The sequence below is a fragment of the Sinocyclocheilus anshuiensis genome, unplaced genomic scaffold (genome assembly GCF_001515605.1).
Source record: "Sinocyclocheilus anshuiensis isolate Anshui unplaced genomic scaffold, SAMN03320099.WGS_v1.1 scaffold976, whole genome shotgun sequence".
NCBI lineage: Eukaryota > Metazoa > Chordata > Actinopteri > Cypriniformes > Cyprinidae > Sinocyclocheilus > Sinocyclocheilus anshuiensis.
Window position 1 is genome coordinate 1,180,605 of NW_015552538.1, and position 13,497 is coordinate 1,194,101.

A 13,497-nucleotide genomic window follows, 5' to 3' on the forward strand; every position below is an offset into this window, starting at 1 on the left:
ATTCTGACGGCACCCATTCACTGCAGAGGATCCGTTGGTGAGGATGAACGAACAAAATCATCTACATCTTGGATGACCTGAGGGAGAGAAATTTTTCAGCTAATTTTCATATTTGGGTGAACTACTCCTTTAATAAGACTGTCCTTATGAAACTATTCATGCTCATTTATAGAGGCTGGACTCAGTCCATATTCCATTTTTAATACCCTTCATAAACCAGCAGATGGAGCAAGATGGAAACTTAGATGAAAGATGGAAAATAGAAACAGAAACAGATGAAACAAAGTGGATATTATAACACAAACAGTCCTGTTATTGTGTGAATGGATATGTAAGACAGTGAAGTAAGAGTATCTGGAGTGAATTGAATTGTGTTAAATGTTCTGTTGTCTGGCCATGGTCACAGCACTGAATGCCTTTAATAATGTGCAATCCATCAGATCCTTCCACTTCAGGATGTTGGATCGTTTAAATATTTTGTTTAATCAGATTTTATTAGTAAAGCCTGCCATTTCTGCTCAAGGATGAGATGAATTTAACCAGACTTGTCAGTGCCACCTAGGGGACACGTGTCTGGGTGGTGTGATTCTGTCAGGCTTAATTTTTCCATTAAGCCTTAATAATTCTGCAGAACATTTCCCATGAATCTTTGTGGGTTCTCTCACTTTAATCATGAATTTCTATTCACCAGGAGCCAAATCTGTTTAACAAAGTTTGACATGATCAAACTGACTGAGAAAAGAAATGGGAAAATTGCTTTAACTGTTTCTTGTAATACAGAAAATGGCAAAAGACAGATTAAAGAATGATCACGGAGTTTGTGTCTTGTTCTCTTTTCTTTTATATTTGGATCAAACTGATGAGGCCCAGACTAGTGTCTCACATTTCAATCAGTGCTGATTTAAACTTTAAATTGATCTTATGTAACTATCAAAAAAAAAAAAAAAACTATACATATTATTATTCACAAAGGACGCTTTGTGGGACATTTAGTTTATTACACTATTATGTTTCTGTAAGATGAATTTTAATGAATACATGCCTATTCTCAATCTTTTATGCCAGAGTGGTGCTCAGTTGTCTTTAATGTCAATGTTTGTCTGAACTGTTGCCAGACAAGTTCATTAACAAGGATAAAATGAATGAATGAATACACAAGCAAACAAGCAAAAAAAAGTATTTGTATTGTATATAAGCTATAGGCTATTTGTCATGTTATTTAATATTATCTCAAAGCCGTACGTGTTCTCAGGCATGGGTTATTTAATACTGGCCTGCTTGTCATTATGTGGCCTAGGGTTTAACATGAATTGAACGTAAGTTGAGTGTTTTGTGTTATGTTTTAAGGGAAATCATAGTGTGCTGTAATTTCACTTACATGAGTGTGAGGTGAGAAGTAAAATGAACACATGAGGGCAGCAATGAGCTGAGCACGTTGTCTTATTTTAGTTATTTTCTGTTCCTGTCTAGTGCAGGGGTGCCCAAACTCGGTCCTGGAGGGCCGGTGTCCTGCAGAGTTTAGCTCCAACCCTAATCAAACACACCTGAACCAGCTAATCAAGGTCTTACTAGGCATACTATAACTTCCAGGCAGGTGTGTTGAGGCAAGTTGGAGCAAAACTCTACAGGACATCGGCCCTCCAGGACTGAGTTTGGACACCCCTGGTCTAGTGACACGTTGATGACTTAGTGGCATGTGATACAGTCTAAATTAATAAATGTATGAAAAACATATATATTTGTAAATGTGTTTAGGCTACTAATAAGATAAATATTTGTGCCGGTGAACCGCCTGATTCTAAAAATGTAATTTTAAGTAGTGGAGAGCCATGATTTTTCACTAAATATATTTTGTTATATTTGAGGACGTCTCCTGTAAGTAGAAATTCTAGGAGCATCTATTCTAAACGGTCCTCCTGGTTGATTGCCTTGCCTTGTGTAGCACTGCGTCTTTAAGGATGTGGGCGGGGCTCATCTCTGTGTGGCTGTGCGGCGACCCAGCGTCTCACTGGCAGTGTGAAAACGGAGAGAAGTGAAGGTAAGCTGCGGCACACTTCTGCTTTCTCCGTCTAGTTATTAGAGCGCTGATGTATAAGAGGCGGCGGCGCACACCCAGAGTTAGAAATAATGATACCATTCTACAAATAGGAGCGAATCGGTGTGTCAGGCTCTCATTGAACCTGTTGATGAATATGATCTTATCATCTGAATGTAACACAGAACGTCATACTGCTGGGATGACTGTTTGACACTTAACTAGTGAATATAAGTCGTCATTCATAAATGCAATACGTTTTACTGAATAGCTTTTTTTTATTCGTATCATCGAGTTGAGAATATGAAGGTTTCGTTGCAAATTATATTATAAGCATAATAATTTTGATTGAATTACTATGAATTTCTTCTTGTTTTTTTTATTAGTTTATATGTCTTCTTTTGTTTAATCATTTCAGACTGTGTTAAATTACACCTGTTGCTGTGACCGCAAATAGCAAAAAGATTGTGCCCACGGCCCTAACCCAACGACAGTGATTGTTTAATTAAACTGTTCTTCAAAATCCGCCCCTAAAATCAATTTGGTGATTGGTTAATAGGAAATGTTCTTCCAGCAAAGGAACATGTCCTACTTGTAGGTACCATCTTAAAGAGACAGATCACCAAAAAGAAAAAAAACTGTCATCATTTACTCACCCTCATGTCATTCTAAACCTGTATGACTTTATTTATTCTGTGGGAAATAAAAGATGATATTTTGATGTTGGTAACCAAACAGTTTTGGTGACCATTGACTTCCATTACATGGACTAAGAAAAAAATAATAATAAATAAATAAATAACACTGAGACATTTCTCAAAATATCTTATTTATTTCTTTGTTTCATTTTGGGTGAATTCATAACTCATTTTTATTATTCTAAAGCACCAGTTTCAGCAGGTGAAAACCATGGCAGCTCCATTCAGATCACTTGTGGAAGATTATCCAAGATACCTCAAATCTTTTGAGCTTTTTCTGAAGCGCTCATCAGAGCACCAGTGCATGCAGGACTTCATTCATAATATGCTACCAGACATACTGGCAAGGTGCTTTATCGTTCTTGATGAATGTCATATTTTATTAATTTAGCCTGTCCTAGATTTGTAATACAGAATGTGCCAGCAGATTTAACAATGACAAGATATTAAAATATTATCTTGCCTTTATTATGTTCTCTCTCTGCAGCATTGGAGGGGGGAGATCCTTTTTCAATGTAATGGGAGTAGGGAGTGGAGCAGGTACACTTTTCATAGAGACTGAATTATTAAGATTCAGTTTATATCATCATTTCATACAGTATATCAGATTTTAATACCTAACAGAGTTCTCACTTCTCCATATTCATCTAATTTCCAGGTGAGATTGATCTAGAGATGCTAGCTCAGCTACACCTGAAACATCCACATGCCAAAGTCAACAATGAAGTGGTGGAACCAAGCAATGACATGCTGCACAAATATAAAGGTACCAGTCAATTTATTGATGCTCATATAAGCCAACCATATATGATTTTACTAATTCTACCAATGAATGGCTTTTTATGCTGTTCTCTATCTGTTTAGTTCAAGTGTCAACAACTCCAGATCTTGATTATATATACTTTACATGGAAAAAGATGACGGCATCTGAATTTGAAAAACATTGGCAAGAGAAAAACCCTGGGAAAAAGATGGACTTCATTCACATGATACAGGTTTTGAGCTACCAACAAATTATTGTTTTAAAGTTGTGACATAACGGAAGTAGCGACAGATCTTTACTTCCTTTTCTGACCTACTTTCAGGTGAATTGGATTATCAAAAAAGAAATTCATGATTCTGTTAATTGGTTGTTGATTGGATGGAGGCAGATCTAAATGCAGCTGATTGTAAGAAAGGGATGGGTCCTAAGTAGACTAAATGATTGAACAAGTCTGGCATACATCAACAGAGAGAAGCCTACTCTTTTATGGAGATTTGAGTTATGCCACTTTAATTTAGAATTACTAGGCCACAAAAAATTAAACATATGCATGGATGAATTGTTCACAATAAGTTCAGACTAACACGCATTTAGAGAAAAGATTAATTTGAATAAAGATTCATTTTAATTTCATGTGACATTTTCATTCATTTCATCAACTTAAATTGATATTAGTCAAAGTGATATTACTGAGGTCTGTATAATATCAAACATTTTTTGTTGTGTTTGCAGAATATTAATATCAGTCTGTTTAACAGATGCTGTACTACATCAAAGATCCAGAGGCCACTGTCTCATTTTTTCGGAGTCTTCTACACAAAGATGGGAAACTCTTAATCATTCTGGTGTCAGGTATAGTAAATGCTGTTCAAGTTCAAAACTTCGCCAAAGTGCATAACCTAAATTATGTACCTTTTAAGTAACTACACCTTTTGCTTAAGTGGACCTTGTCTAACAGGTTTAGCTCAACTATGCTCAGGCTCAGAGAAATGGAGTGTAAAATCGGTCAAAAAAAAGATTGTTTGTTTTTTTTCTAATTTTCATTAAGCGTTTCACATTTGTAGGGCAGTACAGTGGGTTCAAAATTTGAAGAAAAAAAAAAGTTTCTGTTCTGTTTAATGTAAAAATTATCTCCGTTCTGCTTCTACTTACTGTAGGTGAGAGTGGATGGGGAAAATTATGGACAACCTTTAGAGAACAACTCTGTAATACTGAGATCAGCCAGTGTGTTACTACAGGAGATATAAAGACCTTCCTAGATACTGAGAGCATCCCCTACCAGAACTATGAGCTTCTGTCCCAGATGGACATCACAGAGTGCTTCACTGAGGGAGACCAGGTGGGAGAACTGCTGCTGGATTTCCTTACCGAGGTCATAGAGTTCAGTAAGAATGCTCCTGAAGACCTGAAGAAAGGAGTGCTGAACTTACTGAGACATCCTGACTGCAGCAAAGAGGTGGATGGAAGGATCATATTCAACAACAACTTGGGAGTATTAGTGGTTGAGCCATAGCTCCAAGACTCCTTTATATCTCACCTGCACACGACAGTGGTTCTTAACCTTTTTGAGTCCAAAGCCCCTCGTTGTCCACATTCTCAATAATATTGAAAGGTCCCATGACTTTTAAAGCTGTTCATGATTTACTGATAATTATTAAGAATAACGATTCTTAATATTTTTTCCTCGCAATTTCTGCATTTTAAAAGCGTTAAAAACTATACAGATGTGTATTCATCATACATTAATTAACATGACATTTCTAGGTCTAGAAATCACACTTTTAAAATCAGACTACCTCACATATATTTTTTTCAAGCCCTCTAAAAAAATTAGTTCTAAAAAAAATGAAACAGTTGCTGAGGTGAATTAAACTAAGAAATATAGAGATTTTTAGTTGTTTTGTCTTATTTTAAATCATGTTTTGGCCTCCTGGTTGAGAATAAATGGTTTAGGAAATACAGAATATCTGATTTTCACATTATTAGATATGTTCTGAAACGTGGGTTATCATAACAATAGCATATATTTTAACTAATCTGGGGTGCGTTTCCCAAAAGCATCGTTAGCTAACTATGGTGGTTTGTTCCATTGAACTCTATTGGTAACGACGGAACTTAAGTTGTGACCATAGTTGCTTTTGGGAAACGCACCCCTGTTCAAGAGCTTTAAACTAGTCTCCTTTTTCAAGGTAATTGCTGTTCTAAAGAATAATATTGTAACATGATTTTGTTATGGGTGAACAAACAGGAAAAGGAAAACCATTGAGAACAATGCAGTTTATATTGCATCAACATCAAACAAATCTGTTTTAATGAAGGCCTATGTAGTTGACGTGTCATGAAGAGACCTTGTAGCACAAACTCCAGTATGAGTAACTCTGTACATACCAAGATAGCAAGAGCGTTTGGGCCAAATGTGGCTGATAGCTGTCACATTTGGCCTAGGTATGTCATGGCTGAGCACATATGGGCCACACTTTAAAGGGGTCATATGATGCTTTTTTAAAGATCATTATTTTGTGTATTTGGTGTAACAGAATATGTTGACATGCTTTAATGTTCAAAAAACACATTATTTTTCAAATACTGTACATTTATTGTAGGTCCTCTATGCCCCGCCTCTCTCAAACGCTTCGTTTTCTACAAAGCCCCCTCCTTTGACAAGTGCAGGCTGCTCTGATTGGCCAGCTGACCCAGTGCATTGTGATTGGCCGAACACCGCAAGCACTCGTCGGAAATGTAACGCCCCTTACCATAATCGCGAGCTTCATCTTTCAAGGAAAAATTGAAATCGCATCATATGACCCCTTTAAATGTATATACTTTGTGAAAATTGTCTAAGCAGCAAAGTACAACTTTTGTACATTGACTTATTAACTCATATGGTCACAGAGTTTATGATTTTACTACAACAATCTTTATGATGAAAGAGATGAGATTGTATTGTTTGGTGACTAGTTGTGTTGTTGTGACCTTATACCTCATTTAGTTTTGGAGAGATGTTTAATGCCTAACCAGACAGGACAAAGGTTGTATAGATACATTTCAAGGTTAAAATACATATACTTGAAAGTACTACCAGATTTATTTGATTACGGAGTGTAGAGGGCTTGTTAGAATAGCACTGCCTTCCCCTGATAGCACACTTACATCACGGAGACGTCTATTTGACGTCTGCATTTACATCTGCAAGACATATTTTTTTTTAATGTTTGCTCATCTGCAATACGTCTATAGGTTGTTTCCTATCATCAGATGTCAAATAGTCATTTATTAGAGTCTTTAAGATGTTTATGATTTAGAATGTATATGTAAAACTTACATCTTAAAGACATCTGTCAGATGTTTGTACAAAGCAGATGCTTTCCAGATCAATAATCTTGAACAGACACCTTATGTGTGCTATCTGGTTCCCTTTGTGTTTGCTTACAGTAGTATTCTAAAGTAACTTGAATATTGTCATGTGTCCATCAACATTTCTGTATATCTGTCCCACATGAAAATAAAACAAAACATTAACCTGACATGATTAACTTAAACAGAAGCTTGAGTGTCTTTTGAGCCATATAGGCTACTGTATCAAACATCCTATAAAAAACATCACACTGCATGTTGAAAGTCATTTGTGTCTCTGAAAGGACATTCAAGGTTTGTATAGCTTGGTGAAATTCAGCCATACAAAAGTTAAGACAAGCCTGTCTTGAAAACGTCAGAATCAGACAGTACTGACTCTGGAGGACATTGACACAGAGGTCTTTGTTGACTGCAGAAAGACTTAATTAAACCAGCTTGACTGAGTTTATATTCCAGCTCACACCTTTATCAGCTGTAAGGCTCAGCCAGAGAATTATCAGTGACTGTCTGGCATTTATTGTTTGTTTGTTCATTTAAAAAGGATGAATGGTAGGCTATATTCATCTTACTATCATTACCATCATATACAGAACGATCAAAACAATTTGAAATATACAATTGTCTTTTTCTACCATTAATGGCGGTAAAAGGTGCATTTCCGCCAACTACTGGACTTTAACTGGATGGCGAGCAAGAGGGCAGCTGCGATAAAAAAAATACAAAATAAAAAAAGCGTAAATATTGTGTTGGTTTTTCACTTACCAGAGCACTTAGAAATCGAACCGCGATCCACGTGGACTGTTTGCTGACATTCATGTGTGCTTTATGAGCATTAAAGTGAGTCACGATGTAGGCTATTGAATTCGACCAAAAGCATTTTTATGTTCTTCGGGGAAAAAAGTCATACGGTCCGGAACAACATGATAGTGAGTAAATTACTTTTTTTATTTTTAGTTTTATAGGATTAAAGTATTTTAACATAAAACGCAATTTGGTACCTTCTGTGTTGGCCATACTATTCTGATGAACGTCTATATATTAAATTGAAACGTCTACCAGAGAGGAAACTTACAGCAAAACGTTTAAAGGGGCATTAACATGAATAACGTTCAACATTAGGTGGCCGTTACAATATGTTCATCACGGAGACATATATTTGACGTCTGCATTTACATCTGCTAGATGTATCTTTTAGTGTTTTTCTCATCTGCAATAGGTCTAGGACGTTTCCTATCAGATGTCAAATAGACGTTTATTAGATGTTTCCCACTCAGCAAAAACTCGTTGAAAAGACGTCGAAAAGACGTAAATGCCAGACGTCTAAACAACGTTAAAATTTGGTTGAAAAGTGAAAGGTGAAAAGACGTCTATTTCCCAGATAGCAAAAGAGCAGGTGAAAACCATTCAATCAATGTTAAAAAAGTTGATTTGTCAATGTTAATGACATTAAATTATTATCACTTTTGCACCCGCAATTAATGTTGAAAAAATGTTGAAATTTCAACAAAGCACCATTATTGTGATCAGTGTTTGCTTTAGTTGGGCTCTTGACTCTTGCTTTTCATTAAGTTAATTCTCTTTCAGTGCTTACAATAGTGTTTCAATATAAACACATGCATTAATAAAGAAAGAGATGGTTTGAAGTTAAGTTGGAGTAGATTACTTTTTGTGATGGGTGTCAAGCTATAATAAAGAAATAATAAAAAGTGTTGAAGTTGATCTTTCATTATTGATGTAAATGTTCTATTTCAGTAAATATTGTAAATTATCCATTGCTCTACATATACACACATTGTTTTTTTTTCTCTGTGTCCTGATTGATCATGTGATCTCTTTAATTATCATGTGATTCCTTAAATTAAGATGGCTTCTAGTTCTAACACTGTTAGCTTGGCATTGAAAATGATCAACATGTGACCGAAACGTTTGCCCTGTTTTATTCAGTAAATTGCATATATTGTTCTCATCTTGCTTGTGTTGCTTTAATGTTTGAATGTGCGGACTCTTTTCAAGCTCTTCATCTTTGGGTAACCTTTTTTGGTCTATGCACTTCAGTTGGATTTTTTTGAAGGCGCGGTGAGTCTCTGGCTGCTGCAATGTTCTGTTTCACAAATGCAAAGATACTGTGGCAAAATATACATAAAGATTTAAACATCAACACTCATACAAACGTCAACAATGGTGACAATCATCAAACTAATTCAGATAAACAGATCAACTGCAATGCATGCTGGGAGTCATGAATGAGTGCTGTATATGTTGATACCCATGCATTTCAGCATAAAATTTTCTTTTGTTGATTGTCACCATTGTTGAGTTTCATACGCTGATTCTTGATGTCTAATTGATTCAGCAATTTAATGAGTTTTTTTTTGTATGTTCTATTCATTCATAGAAGTATGATAGCCGTACCACTGCTTTAATCTCAGACTGTAGCATCACACATTATTCACACATAAAAACACAACACGCTTGTGAGCAGTTATTTAAATAACCTCGCAATGTTTACATTCATGATCACCATCACCTGATCCCAGTGGATCTTAGTTTTCATTGCCTCAACAAATATATTTTAGCACATTGTTACAAGTGACAATAAAAACCTAACATTAAAGTACAAAGAGTCAAGATCCCAACTAAAGCAGACGCTGATCACAGGTGGTTTGTTGAAATGTCAACATTTTTTCAACATTAATTGTGGGTGCAAAAGTGATGTTGATTCAATGCAGTTAATATTGACAAATCAACCATTTTTAACATTGATTCAGTGGTTGCTTGCTATCAGGGTTAGAATGTATTTAAAACTGACATCTTAAAGATGTCTGTCAGACATTTGTACAGATGCTTTCCAGATCAAGTGATCTTTAACATACATCTTGCAGATTAGGTTATTACCACAGAGACGGTGTACTGCAGCATCAATTATTGCATGCAGTTTTGATCATTTCTGCAGTTTGCCCTTCTCTGAACAGGACTGCAGAAGGAAAGCACTTTGCATTTTAAGTGACAGTGCCCTGTAGGGCCACACTGCAACAATACATCTTGTCTCCATCTACTGGCAATGTTTGTGTAAATGAAGTTTTTTAATTTTTTTTTACAACAATAGCAGTCTCCAACAATGCTTCCTCAGTTGAACCAAAAGATCTCACCTTACTAATTACAATCAAGTTCATCAGATTAAATCCACACTAACTTAAGCTTGCAAAGTGGCATAGATGAATAAAGCACCATTGTGTATTCCGTAGCATTTATAAAACATGTTTATACCCGTGCAACTGAAAATCATTAAAAGTGATCTGTTTGTGACCAATATTTACATTTCTTTTCATGTATCTGTTAAACGTGACTAATAGGTGTTGCACACAGTACTTGTGTGTAACAGAAAATAGACGTTTCATGGAATAATATAGTCTAAAAGCAATAAAGCTAAAATGTTCAGTTGTATAAACCACCATCTGGCTGTACTGGGGCTGCAGAAAACATGTTATATTGTACAGTCTAATGTGAAGATACAAGTAAATAGAAAACAGACTCGTTTTAGTGCATTTAATGTGCCATGACTTGTTTATCTTTTCCTTTGTCTTTAGCCTGAAAAGCTCTGCAGAGGTTTGTTTTCATATTGCAGCCGAAAGTTGACAGTGATCAAGTCTTCACAGAAGTGCAGGGGTCATTCTGCCGGCAGGGGCTAAACACTTCAGCTCTAAGGTACGGATGAATGAGCACAGTTGCTCTGGAATGAGTGGAGTGTAACTTGTCCATATGTTTGCATATGGCAGTGGTCTGGCAGAGGTGAGACTATGAGGTTAGCCAGCAGGGGGCGCTGCAGTTTTGCCAAACGTTAAACCGACACGATTTCTTCAAGTGAGGCCGAGCATTCATTCTGAGTACGGTGTTCATGCCCCTATTTGTAGTCGGTATACAAGGATAAACATGGGAGGAGGCTCATTGTGATCTCATGCCTTCACCCAAAACCACAGATGCATCAGTAGAAATTATGTGAAGAATTAGACAGTCATTTTCCAATAAGAACAACACCTGCCACTAGTTTAGCCGAGTTTCCCCAGTGCTGAACAGATTGAATCAGAGTAATGAACACAATATCCTAACTGAAAACAACAGTACACTGAATTAAGAAGTTTGCAGCATGACGCATATTAATAACTGTGCGCATGTGCACAGTGGATCGACTAAGTAACCAAGTGCAAAGAATTTTAAAAGCTAGACTGCATTTATTGTTAACTAACATTGTACTGTAATACACACCTGTCCCGAGAAAGATAGCTAATTTGTATTTACCTCAGTGTGCATGCAACTGCTGACACACTTTGAGAAATGTGACGACGTTGATGAAACCGTGCTGGGAAATCTTAGTAACCCAAACATCTTAGTAGCAGTTATGTGGTCTCTAATAATTTTGTCAAAAATGTTGAACTCAACAAGATATTACTGATCCAAAGCACTTCATTTATCTTGATCTGTATTTGTTTCATTTGGTTTCGGATGTGAATGCAGCTAAATATTTCAATGTCTACATGACGTGTATCCTACATGTAATTTTAATGTACTAATACATTATAATAAATATATTTTAAATTACTATATATTAATTCTAATATTATTTTAAAATAGTAATTGCATATGCATTTTGTAACTGTTCAATGCTTGACCAAAAAAAGGTTGAAGGCTCCTGCCATAAACCACTAAGAGAGGCAGCATTCATAAATATTTGTTTATTTTTTTGATGACAACTTTTGAACTCTCATTGAGTTTTAAGTATTACACTGCATCGATCCGGCTGTTCTGTGGCGAACACTTACATCTCAGCGATGCTCGAATCTCATTGACAGTGAAAAAAGGCCATTGTCCATTAATTCACATTTAACTGGAACTCCTTCCCTCCTCCTCCTTTTTCCTTCGATCATTTATTTTCCTCCCTTTCCCTCCCTTCTCCCTCCTCTTTCATCACTCAGCGCTCTTTACATTAGCCATCGCGCCGGTGCGTAGACCTCAGCAAGAAGCCAGCGAGACATAAACTGCCCCTTCAATGTTTCAAACAGGCTTTAATAGGCAGAAGCCGAAGCATGACCTTGAAATATGGCCTCCGATACAAATCCTGCAAATGGCCGTTGTGGCCGCAACGTATTTCATTCTGGGAAATTAGTGCTGTTTAGCAGCTGCAGTTATATAGTGCCCGTCCTGAGATGGCTATGAATGGTGACCCGCCTTTTGATTGATGATTTCTGCCTTCTGCCTCTATGACCTATTGGAGGACGCCAGTGAAATCGCACACTGATGGGCTATGCTTCCAGACTCTCTTTGTAACGCCAGTGCAGTTGGGTTCATGAACCAGCCAGGCAGTTGGAAATACTGCAGGAGATTGAAGAGTCAAAATAAGTTTTCCTGACTGTGAAAGAGGAAATCGAGGCTGGAATTATAGGAGTTCGTAGCACCATAATCAAGATTAGACTTGGTTAGCTCATTAATCTAGAACAAGACTGTGGGAGCATAAAAGAAAAAAAAAAACATTTATTTTAGGATGGCTTGAATGAATGGGGGAGATTAACTCAGACTGCAATGATTTACGATTTGTTAATAATACAGCATGCTTATAAAACGTTATTAATCGGACAGTATAAATGGAATCATTATGTGCATTTTATTAATTAACCCAATTTATCTTTTGATTTCTGTCAGAGATAAATATAATTGAAAATCACTGGAACAATTTGTTATTTTACTGACTGTGTGAATGAGTGATTTGCAGCAAAACTTTTGCAGGTTTTTGTGTGCGTTTAAGGGCTGAGCGATGGTGCATTGCTGGAGTTAATTAACAGGAGCCATAAGGCAGGTCTTAAGGCAGACCGGTGTGTGTTGGCTTAATTAAGACTTCCTGTCAGATGTTCGTTTAGTCAATATGTAATGCTGTAGGCCTCTTTAACAATGCTCCATTGATCCTTTCCCCCCCAAAATCATATCTTGTATAACAGGCCTTGTACTGATAATGCTTTAAAACAATGTTCACTGGATCGTTTTTCTTGTGAAATTATATTTTCATTTTCCCTTCAGATTTCATTATACTAATTCATTGGCATCGCCTGTCTATCAAAACCAGTCTATTCAGGCGAACTTTGGGGTAAATCAGTTTAAAAGGATCTTATATCCAGGGCTCCATTCCTTCAGCAAATTAATGGAAGATCTGCTTCATTCTTTTAATCGTATCGCATTTTAACTTTGGTAATATTAAAAACCATTCCCATCATATATCTATTCTGTGGATCTTAAATCTTTTCTTCCTCTTGGGACCCCCCGCTCAATTGTGCATACAAAATTAAGTTTCAAACTTAATACATTATTTGAAGTCGGGGGTCTCAGGAGTGGCTCCCTGCCTTAATAACATCTAATAAAGTTTCACTGCTCTTCGTTTTTGATTCAGCCCACTATGTGTTTCCAGGAGAAAATGAATGAAGACTTCCATTAAACTGTCAAATGAGCCTGTTTTGGATTTATATGACCTGTTTACAACTCCACTGAGGTCTGAGACACAGCAAAAACACTTTTACACAATCCACACGGAAACAATCCTTCACGGTCTTATTTGCAAGGATTGTTAAATGGTAATCACATAATGACAATGCACAAATAATTCA

The 13,497-nt window shown here is 36.5% G+C and overlaps 1 protein-coding gene across 1 annotated transcript; it reads left to right on the plus strand.

Moving 5' to 3' along the window:
* Positions 1-1,623: 1,623 nt before the first annotated feature.
* LOC107663827 (histamine N-methyltransferase-like) lies at positions 1,624-5,282 on the plus strand. Its single transcript, XM_016454176.1, has 8 exons — positions 1,624-1,720; positions 1,943-2,038; positions 2,921-3,081; positions 3,221-3,273; positions 3,392-3,499; positions 3,598-3,728; positions 4,255-4,348; positions 4,654-5,282. The coding sequence occupies exons 3-8, from the start codon at positions 2,945-2,947 to the stop codon at positions 5,007-5,009; spliced, it is 879 nt and encodes a 292-aa protein (XP_016309662.1). The 5' UTR covers positions 1,624-1,720; positions 1,943-2,038; positions 2,921-2,944; the 3' UTR covers positions 5,010-5,282.
* Positions 5,283-13,497: the final 8,215 nt, after the last annotated feature.